General features: G+C 47.0%; 1 protein-coding gene across 4 annotated transcripts in view; it reads left to right on the plus strand.

Annotated features, from left to right (window-relative positions):
- The window catches only part of GFRA1 (GDNF family receptor alpha 1), a 205,739-nt gene that overhangs the window by 133,183 nt on the left and 58,553 nt on the right, over positions 1 to 14,003 (plus strand). For all 4 annotated transcript variants that reach the window (XM_067709299.1, XM_067709298.1, XM_067709297.1 and 1 more), the window contains one exon: positions 3,639 to 3,975. In XM_067709299.1, the coding sequence (XP_067565400.1) occupies positions 3,639 to 3,975 (337 nt within the window). The remainder of the gene's footprint in view (positions 1 to 3,638; positions 3,976 to 14,003) is intronic.

The raw sequence follows: 14,003 nt of genomic DNA on the forward strand, positions 1-14,003 counted from the left end.
TTCTTTGCTTTTATACAATTATAAAGGCAACACACACCAATTAGATATGAGCAAAACTTTTAAAACAATGAAATACAAATCAATAACAGATTTAATATGAGGAATGGTATTGTTTCGCTGAAACTAAATTGGTGCTTACAGTCAGGATGTAGTTCTCTGTTTCAGCATGAGTTCTTTTGAGTTTGACAGGCCTACATTACTGTGTGCCATGGGATGACTTAATTTTTCTGACATTTTTCTCCATTTGAACTTACGTGAGCTGTTTGTTCATATATCCCTGGCTACATCATTTAAGTATTAAGTCAACCCGTGTGCCTCTATTTTCTTTTTAGCCAGAGATCATAAAATACCATTGAACACCAATGCAAGTTATTGGAAATTGTGTTCGGATGTCCAACCTTAAGGGCCTAATCCAGATGATCCAGAATCTGGTCATATTAATTTATTTTAGATTATCATCCCCAAATGCATAATTTAGAAATCTCCTAGCTAGCTGTAGACCTTCAGGAATATCAATCACTGTTGCCAGTGGGCCCAACAGCACATCATTAGAAAGTCTCAAAAGAGAAAAAGGCTAGAAGTGTCACCAAAGCCTGGTGGAGGCCCTGGTGATCTGTCAGGACACATGGTGAATATTTCACTCCTTGAGTCCTGAAGTGCCTGAGTGGGAAAACAGAGGAGAGAAGCCACTTTGGGAAAGTCATGTTGGAGAAAATGCACCAGGGGTGCTTGTTAAACCAGCAGGATGTACGTGCAGCTTCTGGCTTCCTGCACTGCTCACCTAAGAAGGGCTGAATGTCTTGTTTATTGCCTTCCCCATGAAATTGTTGAATTCAGATGTCATAGGCAGAAACACACACCTGGAGCATCATAAAATACTGCTTATGGTGCCAGGGTATATCTTTGTGATTCCAGCATGTTGGGTTTTCTTAAAGCAAGGCACACCATCAGTAGACCAGGGAGAGTTTTTCATTTCCTGAAATGTTGAACTTGTTGTGTCTGTTCTTCTTTTCTTGTACAAAATTTTATTTTATTTTAGTAGAACGTTTAATGTGAGATCTACATTCTTAACAGGTTTCTTTTTTAATTTTATTGAAGTATAGTTGATTTACAATGTTGTCAATTTCCTCTGTATGGAAAAGTGACTCAGCCTTACACGTATGTACATTCTTTTCCATATTCTTCTCCACCATGGTTTGTCACAGGATACTGAATATAGTTCCCTGTGCTGTACAGTAGGACCTTGTTGTTTATCCATCCTATATGATAATAGTTTTCATCTGCTGATCCCGAACTCCCATATCTTCTCTCCCCTACCTCCGCTCCCCCTTGGCAACCACAAATCTGTTCTATCTGTGAGTCTGATTTTGTTTTGTAGATATGTTGATTTGTATTATATTTTAGATTCCACATATAAGTGATATCATGTGGTATTTGTCTTTCTCTTTCTGACTTAGTTCACTTAGTATGATAATCTCTAGGTCCCAGTGGGCAGAAGACCTAAATAGGCATTTTTCCAAAGAAGACATACAGATGGCCAAGAGGCACATAAAAAGATGCTCAACATGGCTAAGTATTAGAGAAATGCAAATCAGAACTATACAATGAGGTACCACCTCATACCAGACAGAATGGCCATCATTAAAAAGTCTATGAATAACAAATGCTGGAGAGGGTGTGGAGAAAAGGGAAGCCTCTTACACCATTGGTGGGAATGTAAATTGGTGCAGCCACTGTGGAAAACAGTATGGAGGTTCTTCAAAAAACTAAAAATAGACCTGCCATATGGTCCAGCGATCCCACTCCTGGGCATATACCCAGACAGAACTATAATTTGAAAAGATGCATGTGCCCCTATGTTCATAGCAACACTGTTTACAATAGCCAAGACGTGGAAACAACCTAAATGTCCATTGACAGATTAATGGATAAAGAAGATGTGGTTTATATATACAATGGAATATTACTCAGCCATCCAAAAGAGTGAAATAATGCCACTTAACAGATTTTTAAGTGCACAATACAGTATTGTTAAGTGTAGGTGTGATGTTGTAAGGCCTATCTCTAGAACTTACTCATCTTGCATCACTGAAACGTTATACCTCTTGAATAACAACTCCCCATTTCCCCCTCACCTCAGCCTCTGGCAACTACCATTCAACTCTCTGCTTCTGTGAGTTTGGGAGTTTTAGATACCTCATATACGTGGAACCGCTCAGTATTTGTCCTCCTGGGACTGGCTTATCTCACTTAGCATAATGTCCTCAAGGCTCATCCATGTTGTTCCCCATGGCAGGTTTCCTTCTTTTATTTAAGGCTGAATATCCCATGTGCCTTTTAGATACCAAATGCACTGCCCTGTCTTTTGGTCCCACCCAACCCAGCTAGACTCTGTCTCCTCTCTTGCTAATTCTCAAATGCTTTCATGGTCCCCACCAACTGGGTGCATAAAGAGAATGAAAGGGGGTTTCAGAACCCATGAAGGGGCTGAGGCCTGAGCAGGAACTTGCTGGGGATTGAATCCCACGATTGTGTGGTGCTTGTCTGCTGCCTTCTTGCTGTCTCTGGAGGGTCCCTGCTACACCTAATCATCAATTTTCCATGGACCATCTCATAACTTGGCTCTAGGAGGTTTTTCCATCACTTCGCCTTGCTTGGCGAAGACCTATATTATGGGAAATGAGCTTAATTTCCCTTGTCCATTCATCTTTTAACTTTTCCCGTTAGCCTTGGCGCTGCCAGCCCACCCCAGTGAGCCCTGCCTCTTCCGTGCTTTCTCTCCAGGCCTCTCAGCGGGCAGCCTGGCAGTGGACAGCACTGGTTTCTCTGACAGCATGAGCACAGAGGGCTTGGACAGAAGGCAACATATGTTTTGTGAGATGCCTAAGGCGTGTGGTTTGTAAGCCCATTGAAATTCTATCCAAAATACTAACTGAATTTTTCTAACCTGCAACCTCAGTACTCATAGATCCCAAATTTTCTATGCAGTAAGTTAAATGGTAATTGAGGTTTGCAAATTTTTATGTAATTTATTCTGGTTCTTTTCCAGTGGCCTGTGAGCTAGAACTACAGCTTCGATGTAGTTGCTTCTTCCTGTTTAGAGAGCTAGCATAATATTCCGTCTTCTGGGCTCAAATAACCGTGCAATTACTCTGTAATCATATAGTAATTAACATGTACTATGCGCATTTATTACATGATTATATTCCTGGAGGATTGCATGGCAATTATACTTACATTCAGCATATCATTTTATATATTATGTAATAAACAAGTATATAATTTGTTGCTTTTTTCTTTTATCCTAATTTCAATTTACCAACCAGGAGCTGGAAACTTGTTCTTCTGTTGCCTTGTTTACATGTAGTCAGGCAGGTGCCTGGGCTCCTTTGGCCTTACTCAACACCTCCTAATCATACATCTGAGACAACGCTAGGAGCTTGTGTGCTGCCGTGGGCTCCCAGCCTCTGTGCCCCTGATACTTCCTCATTGTCATGAACTCATTAAGTTATTAGCTTCAAGACACAGAGTTGATCAGAGCTGCCAGCACTGCCAGGTGAATGGCCAGATCTCAATGAAAGCAGAGCAGCCCCAGCACACAGCCCTGTGATCATGCCCGCCTTTCTCTCCTTTTGCAGTGGAGCACATCCCGAAAGGGAACAACTGCTTGGACGCCGCCAAGGCCTGCAACCTAGACGACACCTGTAAGAAGTACAGGTCCGCGTACATCACGCCGTGCACCACCAGCATGTCCAACGATGTCTGCAACCGGCGCAAATGCCACAAGGCCCTCCGGCAGTTCTTCGACAAGGTCCCGGCCAAGCATAGCTACGGGATGCTCTTCTGCTCCTGCCGGGACATCGCCTGCACCGAGAGGAGACGGCAGACCATCGTGCCGGTGTGCTCCTACGAGGAGAGGGAGAAGCCCAACTGCTTGAATTTGCAGGACTCCTGCAAGACGAATTACATCTGCAGGTAAGTGCGTGCTAGCAGCCTGGTGATTAAGGAGATGGTGGAGAGAACCTTTATGCTGCTTCAGTGGCCAGGCTTCTATTTTCTGAATTTCTGCAGGGGGGTGGGGGAGGGGAGTCATTGGGATGGATGGGCCAAAACCTGACCTCTGCCTCCAGCACGAGGTTCTTCAGCAGCTGATCAGCCTTTTGTGCTGAGGAAGGTTCCCGTCTTTAACCTGAGGGAAGCTTTGAGAGGTGCTGGAATGAGGTCAATAGGACTTCGTAAGCGCAGAGGGTCACCTGAGCCCAGGTGAGCTTGAAGGCATGTGCCCCCTCTGTTAGACCTGAGAGCTGCCAGGGGTCAAAAGCGTTAAGTAAGTGGGGTAGCAGGTGCTGGAAATACGGGGGCTCTTGTCATCAAGGTCAGAAAACTGGAAGAGAGCAGCGAGAGGGAGGGATGGAGCCGTGTCCAGCCCCTAAGAGGAGAACTTCCAGAATGCCTGGGTCTGCTCTGGGCCATTCAGTCGACGATGTGGCTGAGAAGAGATGCCTTCCGTGCTTCCGGATCTCAGCCCCCATCGAAACCTGGCAGTGTTGTTGAAAAGAGTCACTTCCTTTTCCTTTTTGGCCATTTATTAATTTATTTTAATGTTTGAAGGACTCCATGAATATATTCTATGTGTGTGTGTTTTTTTTTTAAAGCAAAAAAGCAATATAGAATTAGTAGAGGGAAAGGGAAGTTTCCTCTTGCTCCCAGCCATCACTGTCAACAATTTGATGTGAGTCCTTCCAGAACTTTGAGTTGAATTCATTGCTGATCAGAAAGCAAGTAGATTTTGATAAGCAGAGACTTGACTCTTTGCCGCCTGAGGCAATGCTGGTGCTAGATTCAGAGCACAGGATAGAGATGCAGGCGGGGCATCATCGGACAACACCTGTACTTTGCCCCCAGGATAGAGCCAGGAATCTTCAAATGCCGCCACTGACAAGATCCTGTGCACTTGATAAATGTTCACAGGTGGACAAGTAGATGAGGGTGTGACTTTGTGTTTGTTTTCTTGTAAGTTTCCCGTTTCTAGAGCAGAGGGCAGGGAAAAAACTGATAGTTTGAGGATTCTGGTAAGCTGAGTTTTGTCAGTTTAAGTTTTATTCTGATAGAATGGAGTCCCATTCTTTCCTTAGACTAGCTCTAATAGTGACCAAAGAAAAATAAAAGTCCTTGTTATCTGTAGAACTCCCTCATGCTGAAGACTTCCGGGGAGTAATATCCCTCCATTTTTTTCCAAGTTGGAAGCTATCTGAGGAAGAACTCAGATGGCCGAGCTTGTCTTGGGAGGAGTCAGGTGCTCAGGCAATGCAACTTCTCCAAAGACTCTTCCTCACCTTCACGCCCCTCTTCCATTGAGACCCTCTTAACTGAGGGCTAGGATCAGGGATCACTGTGCTCTAAGGATCCTGAGGAAGAGGCAGGACCTCCTCGCAGCTATAACCTGGGGAAGGCAATCAGCCGGGGACTCTAAGAATGCCCTGCTCGAGATGAACGTGGTGAGGACAGGACCAAGGGAGAAGCTGTGGGAGCTCAGCCTGGCATTAGAATGCCAGGGGACAGAGAATCTGAAGACCTGTCCTCTGAAGACCCCAAGTTCCTGTGTCCCTTTAGTCTTTGAGCAGAGGAATCCCTCTGCTAAAAGCAGGACTTTCCAGGGTCTTCCTTGGCTTGAAGCCAGACAGCCCCTCCCTGTCTCTACAGGAGACATTATCCTGTTCACTGATGGGTCCAAGCCAGGAAGCCTGGAGATGGGAGGCTGCTGTCAGGGGAGGGAATGGAGCAGTGCGTGAGCCCTCCGTCCACTGGACCACGGCTGGCAGGCGGAGAGAGCATGGTGATGGAGCCTTTCCTTCTCTTCTCACGCGGTCTGTCTTGCAAGTGAGGTCCAGAGGAGGCTCCTGACACCTCCTGTGCAGGCTCAAAGCCCACCGTGAGGGGTCCATTTGCATTACCTGGCCTGCTCTCTAAAAAGAGAGAATCCTCGGAGAGTTAGTGTGAATTAGTCAGTTAGTTGGTGTGAATCAGATTGCTTCCCTGCTAAGCTGTGGTGAGAAACAGCTGGAAGTTTGGGAACTTGGTGTGTTCCAAGGAGGTGGCAGGAGGAATCTGCAGATAATGGGATGGTTTGGGTCCTGTCTGGGGACCAGCCTGGTTCCAGGAACTGGTTGTGTTGAGGCAGCCCAAGTAGCATAGCGTGGCCTCAGCTGATGGGGCAGAAAGGAACAGGGGACAATAGGACAGCCCTCACCTGATGACTGACTGTGCCTGGTCACACCGAGGTCGGGCTGTGGTGACAACAGCCACCAGGCAGTGGGGTGAAGTTGGGCTGGACTGGAAACTGCAACCAGAAGCAGTCTCGGTGCTGCTGCCAGGTTCCTGGCTCTGGGATGTTTGGGAATCCAAATCCTAGACTCTCGAGGGCCCTCCCAAGTGAAATTTGCCTGCATGTGATTGGTGGGTTTTAAACCGTCTCGAGTCTTCTCTGGGAAGGTGAATCAGTGACTTCCCCTGGTGTTACCTGTCCTTAAGTTATTTATCCCGTAATTTCTTTCCAGAGCCTGAGCTTATTACTCATGATTACCCCCTCCCTGTCAGATGTGGTAAATGTAATTTAAGCTGCTAGGTAGGCTAGCGGTGTTTTCTTTCATCAGGTTTTATTAGTCTTGTCTTTAATTTTATGCCTTTTATTGCATCTCATCTCAATCCATCTCGGCAAAGCCCTTGGAGTTACTACTACGTGGAACAGCAGCTGGGGCTTCGGCAGGGTTTCATGTTAAAGCTGCTCTGACCCAGACCCATTTGGAGGAATGGAGGTACCCCCAATGGGATGACTAAAGGCCTAATTTGAATATCCCCAAAGCGAAGGGATAGCAAGAGGGAAAATCGCTTCCTAAAAAGCATATTCTTTGAAAGCTCACATTTCAAATGCTCCATTGCCATCTCAACATCAGGGACTATCAAAGAGCTGCTGAAGCTCATTGAAACCTCCCTGCGCTTAATGATTTCCAACTCGAAGCACACAGGTTTCCTTCCCCAGGGTCCAGCGGTGCCTCTGTGCAAAACCTCTCTCCTGCGTTTTGCCTTCAAACAGAGGAGATGCAACTTTAGCTTTTCCTTTTGACTTTGTTTTCTTTTCTCCTTTTCCCTTTTAGGGAAGCTGACAGGTTTCTTTCCTCTTAGGGTGGTTGGGGACAGGCGAGAGCTTGACTGTTTAGGCCTCCAAGCTTGCCTGCAGAAAAGCAAACGCGGAGGTGTTATTAGAAGGGTGTGATGAGATTAAGAGCCTCCAGTTCTTCCCCTGAAGCACAGTGTCTCCCATACTCATTGTCCTCCGGTTGCTTTCCTTAGTGCCTGGAAGGATGTCAGGTTGGGGTTTGGTCCTAAAGGACCAAATTCCCGATGCAAGTGGTTATATATACATAATTTAAAGTTGTGCCTCTCCTCCTTTCCCTCAAATTCTGACCTCCAAGCTAAGCTCAGCCCTTGGGCTCTGACTCAGGGTGCTACAAATATGTTCATAGCTCTTTAATTTTTCTCATTAATCACTCAGGCGCCTCTGCTGCTCTTCATTACCCAAAGGGCTAGCATCTTTCTCTTGAGCATGCCCCCTCCTGTTTTCATCTAAGAATTATACAGTTATTTTCCAAAACCTGTTCTGCTTCCAATGCCAGGAAAAGAGGGAGCCTGAGGCTACTGGCCAGCCGGCCTGACCTGTGGGTTTAGCTGCTGCCACACGGTGTCGCTGTTGTGGACAGCCCAGAGGTTGCTTTATGGTTTGGTGACTGTGCCCTTCTTGGTCATTCTGCACCTGCAGCAGAGGTGCTGCATCTTGGGTGCAGAGTAACAACTCTTAGTTCATACTCAGCATGCAGCCACTATTTCCCAAAGCGTGACATATTGCCCTAGGGGCTGGGTCCTACGGGGTTCCCACCAGAGCCAGCCCTCCAACTTGAGCACAGTATCTCAGACTCTCCCTTTCCTGGCAATGTAGCCTAGATGGATTTGAGTGTTGTATTTGCATTTTCTCTCTTTTCTTGTTTTATTGTGGTAAGAACACAACGTGAAGTCTACTCTTTTAACAGGTTTCTAAGTGCACAATATGGTATTATCTATAGGCACAATATTGTACAGTAGATCTCTAGAACTTATTCATCTTGTATAACTGAAGTTTTATTCCCACTCATCAGAAACTACCTTACCAGGGGATAAGGAAGGGGAGAGGAATAAATTGGGAGATTGGGACTGACACATGCATACTACTATATATAAAATAGATAATTAATAAGAACCTGCCGTATAGCACAGGGAACTCTACTCAGTATTCTGTAATGGCCTATATGAGAAAAGAATCTAAAAAAGAGTGGATATATGTACATGTATAACTGATTCATTTGCTGTACACCTGAAACTAACACAATATTATAAATCAACTCTACTCCAATAAAAATGAAAAAAAAAAAAAAGAAACTACCTGCTTACCCCTCCCCCTAGTTCCTGGCAGCTACAATTCTGTTCTTTGCTTCCACGAGTTTGATGATTTTAGATACCTCATGTAAAGTGGAATCATGCAGTATTTGTCCTTCTGTGACTGTTTTATTTCACTTAACACAATGTCCTTCAGGTCAATCCATGTTGTTCCACATTGCCTTTTTAAGGCTTCAGCAGTGCTTGGTCAAGGGTACCTCATAGCTTTTGGAAAGATTCTGATAATGCTGAACTTCAGAAGGGAAGGGATCAGGACCTCTGCCCTCTGTCTCCAAGGCTTTTTGCCTAGCCCCCCCCCCCCCCACCAAGATATACTTGCTCTTCCCGGTGCCCAGGCTCTGTATCCTCATTGTTTCCAAGAGCGGTAGCTTTTACCAAGTGACCAAGTACATATGGTTCTACCTTTCCCTAGGGACTAAGGATCCTATAATTGTATCCTGGAGACCTGTTTTTTTCGTTGTTGGTGGTGGGTTTTTTGGTTTTCTTTTTTGTTTGTTTGGTTTTTGGGGGTTTTTTTTTGTTTGTTTTTAGCACAGCCAAGAAGATCTCCCTTGGTATAGCTCCAGAAGAACAGCATATGTAATTTTCAAAATTCTGCCCTAGGCAGCGCCGCATTTTCCACACTGAGGCTGACCCTGTTATACTTAGAGGAAACATGTTGTTAATTTGTTAACTGGGACACAACTGAGGAAACATGTCACAAGACCATGCAGCAGATTTCTTCTCCAGTAACTTACTTGGTCTGACAGTGTTAGTGCACCTTTGAAAGGTGAGGAATGTATTTCCTTTGCTTGGAATCAGTCCTGTTTTGCACAGTAAACTGTGGCTCTTAGAAATCAGGGACATCCTCTGCTGTTTGGGCTACATTCCTGCGTTGAAAACTGGATTCTACACCACTGTATCCGGGCCTGTCTTGACGTGTGGCAAAGTGCAGGAGAAAATGGCTCAGAGGATAATTAATGCCTAAAACTAGAAGGGTAGATTAATTTGGCACTCAATTTTATTTTACGCTGATTCATTCACAAATGGAAATCAGCAGTTAGACAATGCAAACTTCTGAACCATGGAAAGAAAGGTTCGGGAATATGAGAAAATACAAGTAGAACATTTTCTAGTTCATTTGAGCAGTTTTCATTTCAAATGATTACATGGGTGTCTTTAGCGATGCAGAGTGCCGAATCACTCGTTTTTTTTTTTTGTTTTTTTTTTTTTTTGGTGGTACGCGGGCCTCTCACTGTTGTGGCCTCTCCCGTTGCGGAGCACAGGCTCCAGACGCGCAGGCTCAGTGGCCATGGCTCACGGGCCCAGCCGCTCCATGGCATGTGGGACCTTCCCGGACCGGGGCACGAACCCAGGGGACTCCCAACCACTGTGCCACCAGGGAAGCCCAGAATAGCTTGTTTTTTAATGCGCCCCACCTGCGCGAGCTGCCTGCCTCCCTCCGGCACCCCCATCTCTTGGCTGGAGGCCCCCTGGACTCCTGGTGAGGTAGGGGGTTCCTGTGTGTGTACGGTGATTCATTAAGCAAAAAGCATGGACGTCCTCCAGCACCTGCTGGATGCGGGGAGGAACACGCCTCCTGGTGGATCTTCCAGACCTCCACCCCCAGCCTGTGCATCCACGCAGCGCCGGCTAAGCAGGGTCTGAGCTCACTGCATCCCTGGCTAACAGGGGTAACCTGAGCTGTGAATCAGGCGGGAAACCGCTGCAATTTGCTCTATCTTGTTGCCTTCTATCTCTTTCCTTATCTCTCCTTTGGCAGGGACCGGTGTGAAGCCATTTGTCTGTTCCTGCTGGAGCCTGTTGCTAAAAAACGCCCGTCCAGATTTACTCAGCGTTCTCACTCTCCCCAGCCAGCCCCTCCCGGTGCCTGCCCAAGCTCAGGGGCTCCACTTGCTTCCCCTCGCCCCTTCCCTCACCTGCCCACGTCCTCACCAGAGTCACATTGGCCACTCTTGGCCCTGAGACAGAGAGATTCAGACACTCCTTTACATTTGTACATTCTGCCAGTTATTAGAACCACATGGACAGATGGAATTTTGACCGCAGGACTGTCTTTTGCTGCCTTTGAGTATGAAAGTGGAGGAAAAAGGAATGGAACTGTATCCACCCAGAAAGCCCAAAGAGAGCCCCATATTTCTTTGGGGGAGGAGGTGTCATAGTGGAGGGTCTCAGGACCCATATTCAGACTGGGCCTCAGCAGGTGAGAAGTAGGGAACATCAAGCAGAAAGAAGGCACTCGGGTTTGGGAGGACATAGTGAAGGGAGTGGGAGGCGGTCTAGGGTCTGTCCTGGAGGCAGAGGGAGAAAAATTAGTGTGATACAAAGGCAAGAGGTTGAGGGCCTCCGGTGCCATGTTGAAGTGTTGGATTTTATCCTACAAGGGGCAGGGGAAGTGAGATATGATCAGCTGGACCTCAGAGAGTGCCCAGGTGGCAGTGTGGGGCAAGGATTGGGGTGGGGAGAGGCCAGGAGGCCAGATAGGATGTGCTTGCAGTGGACCAGATGAGGGGTGACCAGGAGGATAGAGTCAGCACATAGGAAATCTGTCCATTCATCCATCCACCCACCCACCCACCCATCCATCCATCCAACCAGCTGGTCTGCAGTTACTGTGCCAGGAGTAAAGACCTGGCTCCTCACTGGCCGTGCAGAAAAGAAGGCAGGTGCACATACAGTCATTACAGCCTAGTGTGGAGTCTGTGGTCAGGAAGGTGCAAAGTGCTGCGGGAGGACAGAGATAAGAACAGCCAACTTGGCCTTGGCCTGGAGGGTCAGCAAGGCTTCCTGGAGAAGCTGTCATCTGAGCTGGGCTGGAAGGACGAGAGGCACGGGAGAGACCACCAGGGGTAGAAACGGGACAGAGGCCCAGGGCTGTGGATTTGAGGAAGATGTGGGAACAACAACCCGTTTACTGGGTTTTAATGATGAGAGGCACTGGGCCCCATGATCTCAGCCCACGTGGAGGAGCTAGGAACCAGCCTGATCTTGCCAACTCCAAAATCTGGCTTCTGTCATTCTTTCCAAATGACTGTCTTTCATGACAAGAATACAATGTTCTTATACCGTTCAGCCTTACCACCTTTAGTTTCAGACGGGCAGAATGATAATCCCATCCAGCCTCGGGTCTGGACGCTCTTTATGGCTCAGTAACTAAGACAGCATCAGTTTTAAAGATAGTTTTCACAGAGCGTTAGGACATAATGTCCATCACAGCCTCCTAGCATCACTTAAAACATTACAAAAGAAAAGAAGCTACTCAGGTAATATGTGGTCATTAAGTTCTTACTTTAATTTCCTTTTGAGCATTCATTGCTTATTATAGAGTGCTTTCTCTGTGACGGCTTACTGATTGCAAATCATTTCTACAAACAGGAAAAAAATCTTTCCAGACCACACTGGTTTTCTTCTTATTATTAACTCAGTCATTTATGCAGGCACATTCAATGAGCACAGTCTGTCTGACCCGAGGGTCCTAGGTGTGTAAGCCATGTGACCGTCACCCAGGAGCTCCCAGGAACCTGGTTGCTTGAACTCCGTAACTCCCTGCTGAAGTGTCACTGGAGTTTAGAGTCCTTGACCCTCACTTCCCCCCAGGCAGCAGATATCAGGGACCTGGCTGTGTATCTCATGGGAGATGAATTCTCTGTTGTCACAGAGCTACAACCAGCTCTAAACAACCCATGGTTATGTCACGGGTGGGGGGGGGGCGTCATCCAGGTGTTTGCCTTCCTGCCTTCTCCTTGCCCTCTGGCCATTTCATTAATCATAGGAGAACTTCCATTCTGTGATTGCATCTTGAATGCAGTGCTGATAAAACGTGCGGGGGGCGGGGGGGGGGGGGTGGGTGGGGGGTGGGTGCGGAGAAGCCTGGAATTGTTCCCAGATATGCTGAAGTGGGAGTGGGTGGGGACTTGAAGGGAGTTTCTGGAACCCAGATTTCAGGCCACTTTGTCTAAGAACCCAATTGATCCCCTCTGCTGCTTTGTGCAGCCTGTTCCTCTTCAAAGGGGACCCTTCTGCTCTGCCCAGTGAGCATTTCACGTACTAGGACCCGTGAAGTTCCTAGGCAGCGTAAACTAGCTCCCTGCTCAAGTATGGACCGAAACCCAACCATACAGAATTTACAGTCTCTTTTTCTTCTTTCAAGGGAAGGGGATGCCTCCGTTTTATATCGTTCTCTTTTTCAAATGTGCTTTATCCACGGAGCAAAGAGTGGTGGAAAGGGAGACCCCAGTATTCCTAGAGGGCTGCCCCCTTATCCAGACCAACATCCTTTGGGGTCCAAGGGCATCCCATGCTGGCTGGCATGCTGACCCCTGAAGCTGAGGCTGTTGCCTCACTGTCCCGGCCTCCACAGGACACAAGACTTCTTTTGATCATGCATGGTTTACAGTTGACATAAGTTCCCATAGCCTGTGACCCAGAGCTGTCTCATTTTTGTGCGGGGAAATCTGCCCCCCGTCACCGGGTGGCTGTCGTGTATGATTAGAGCCCGGGTCTCACAGCCAGGCTTGGGGTCCTGCTCCACCCAAGGAAACCCCAGACCCCCACTCAGGCACTACCCCAAGTTAGATGTCCTGCAGTCACGTTGACACTTACATTTCTACGAGGCATTTCCACCTCAGTGAATGGGAAATTGCTCTGTGATTTCCGAAAGCAATTAATTACGCAGAAAATTTTACATCCAAGGAAAATAAGAATTTAAAAGAACCATCAATGTGAAAAGTACCACACCAAGCTGGAGTTGGGACTTTTTTTTTCCTTCCCCAGTGACTGTCAATGTGTTTGTGAGTGAGGCGACCCTGGGCTCGCATCCTGGTTATGATAGTTGTAGAACATGGGCAGCTCGTGGCCTCAGTTTTGCATCTACAAAGGGAGGTAACGACTCCATCTTCACAGGGCAGCCATGAGGATTAAATGCGATATCGCTGCAATGGCATCATCACAGTGCCTGCCACCTAATAAAGCAAAGACTCAATAAGTTTTTCTTTCTCCCTCACACCTTCCGCAAGTTTTGATCACAGAGGACAAAGAAAGCTTATGATTCCAAATACAGCATCCCCCCGCCATCCCTGCTCCAGTAGCAGACAGAGACCTTTAAGGCAGGATTTGTGGATGGAAGGGGTAGATTTTTACTGCTTTACACTTTTATGCACCCACAGCATTAAGCGGCGCATGGAAATTCCAGCTCCATTACGTGAAGCTGTGTTGCTAAGCTTTGTACATCACCATCTTTTCAGTCGGCACCATTAGGGAAAAGTGGGGGGCAGAGGCGGTGGTAGACAAAGTCCAGAGGTGTTTGGACCGTGTGTCATCTCAAGAGCATTTCTGTCTAGAATAAACAGTTATCAGCATACAAAGATACCCACTGAGACGTGGATGGAGCTGGCCACGAGTTTGTTGGGCCTGGAGTCCTAGATTCACTATTGTTTAAACTGAATACGCAGTGGGGGCACCCCTGGCAGCCTCATGGGACACGTGCTGCTTCAGTGACCCAGAGTAACTGTGAATAA

The sequence above is a fragment of the Pseudorca crassidens genome, chromosome 16 (assembly GCF_039906515.1).
Source record: "Pseudorca crassidens isolate mPseCra1 chromosome 16, mPseCra1.hap1, whole genome shotgun sequence".
In the NCBI taxonomy this organism is placed as follows: domain Eukaryota; kingdom Metazoa; phylum Chordata; class Mammalia; order Artiodactyla; family Delphinidae; genus Pseudorca; species Pseudorca crassidens.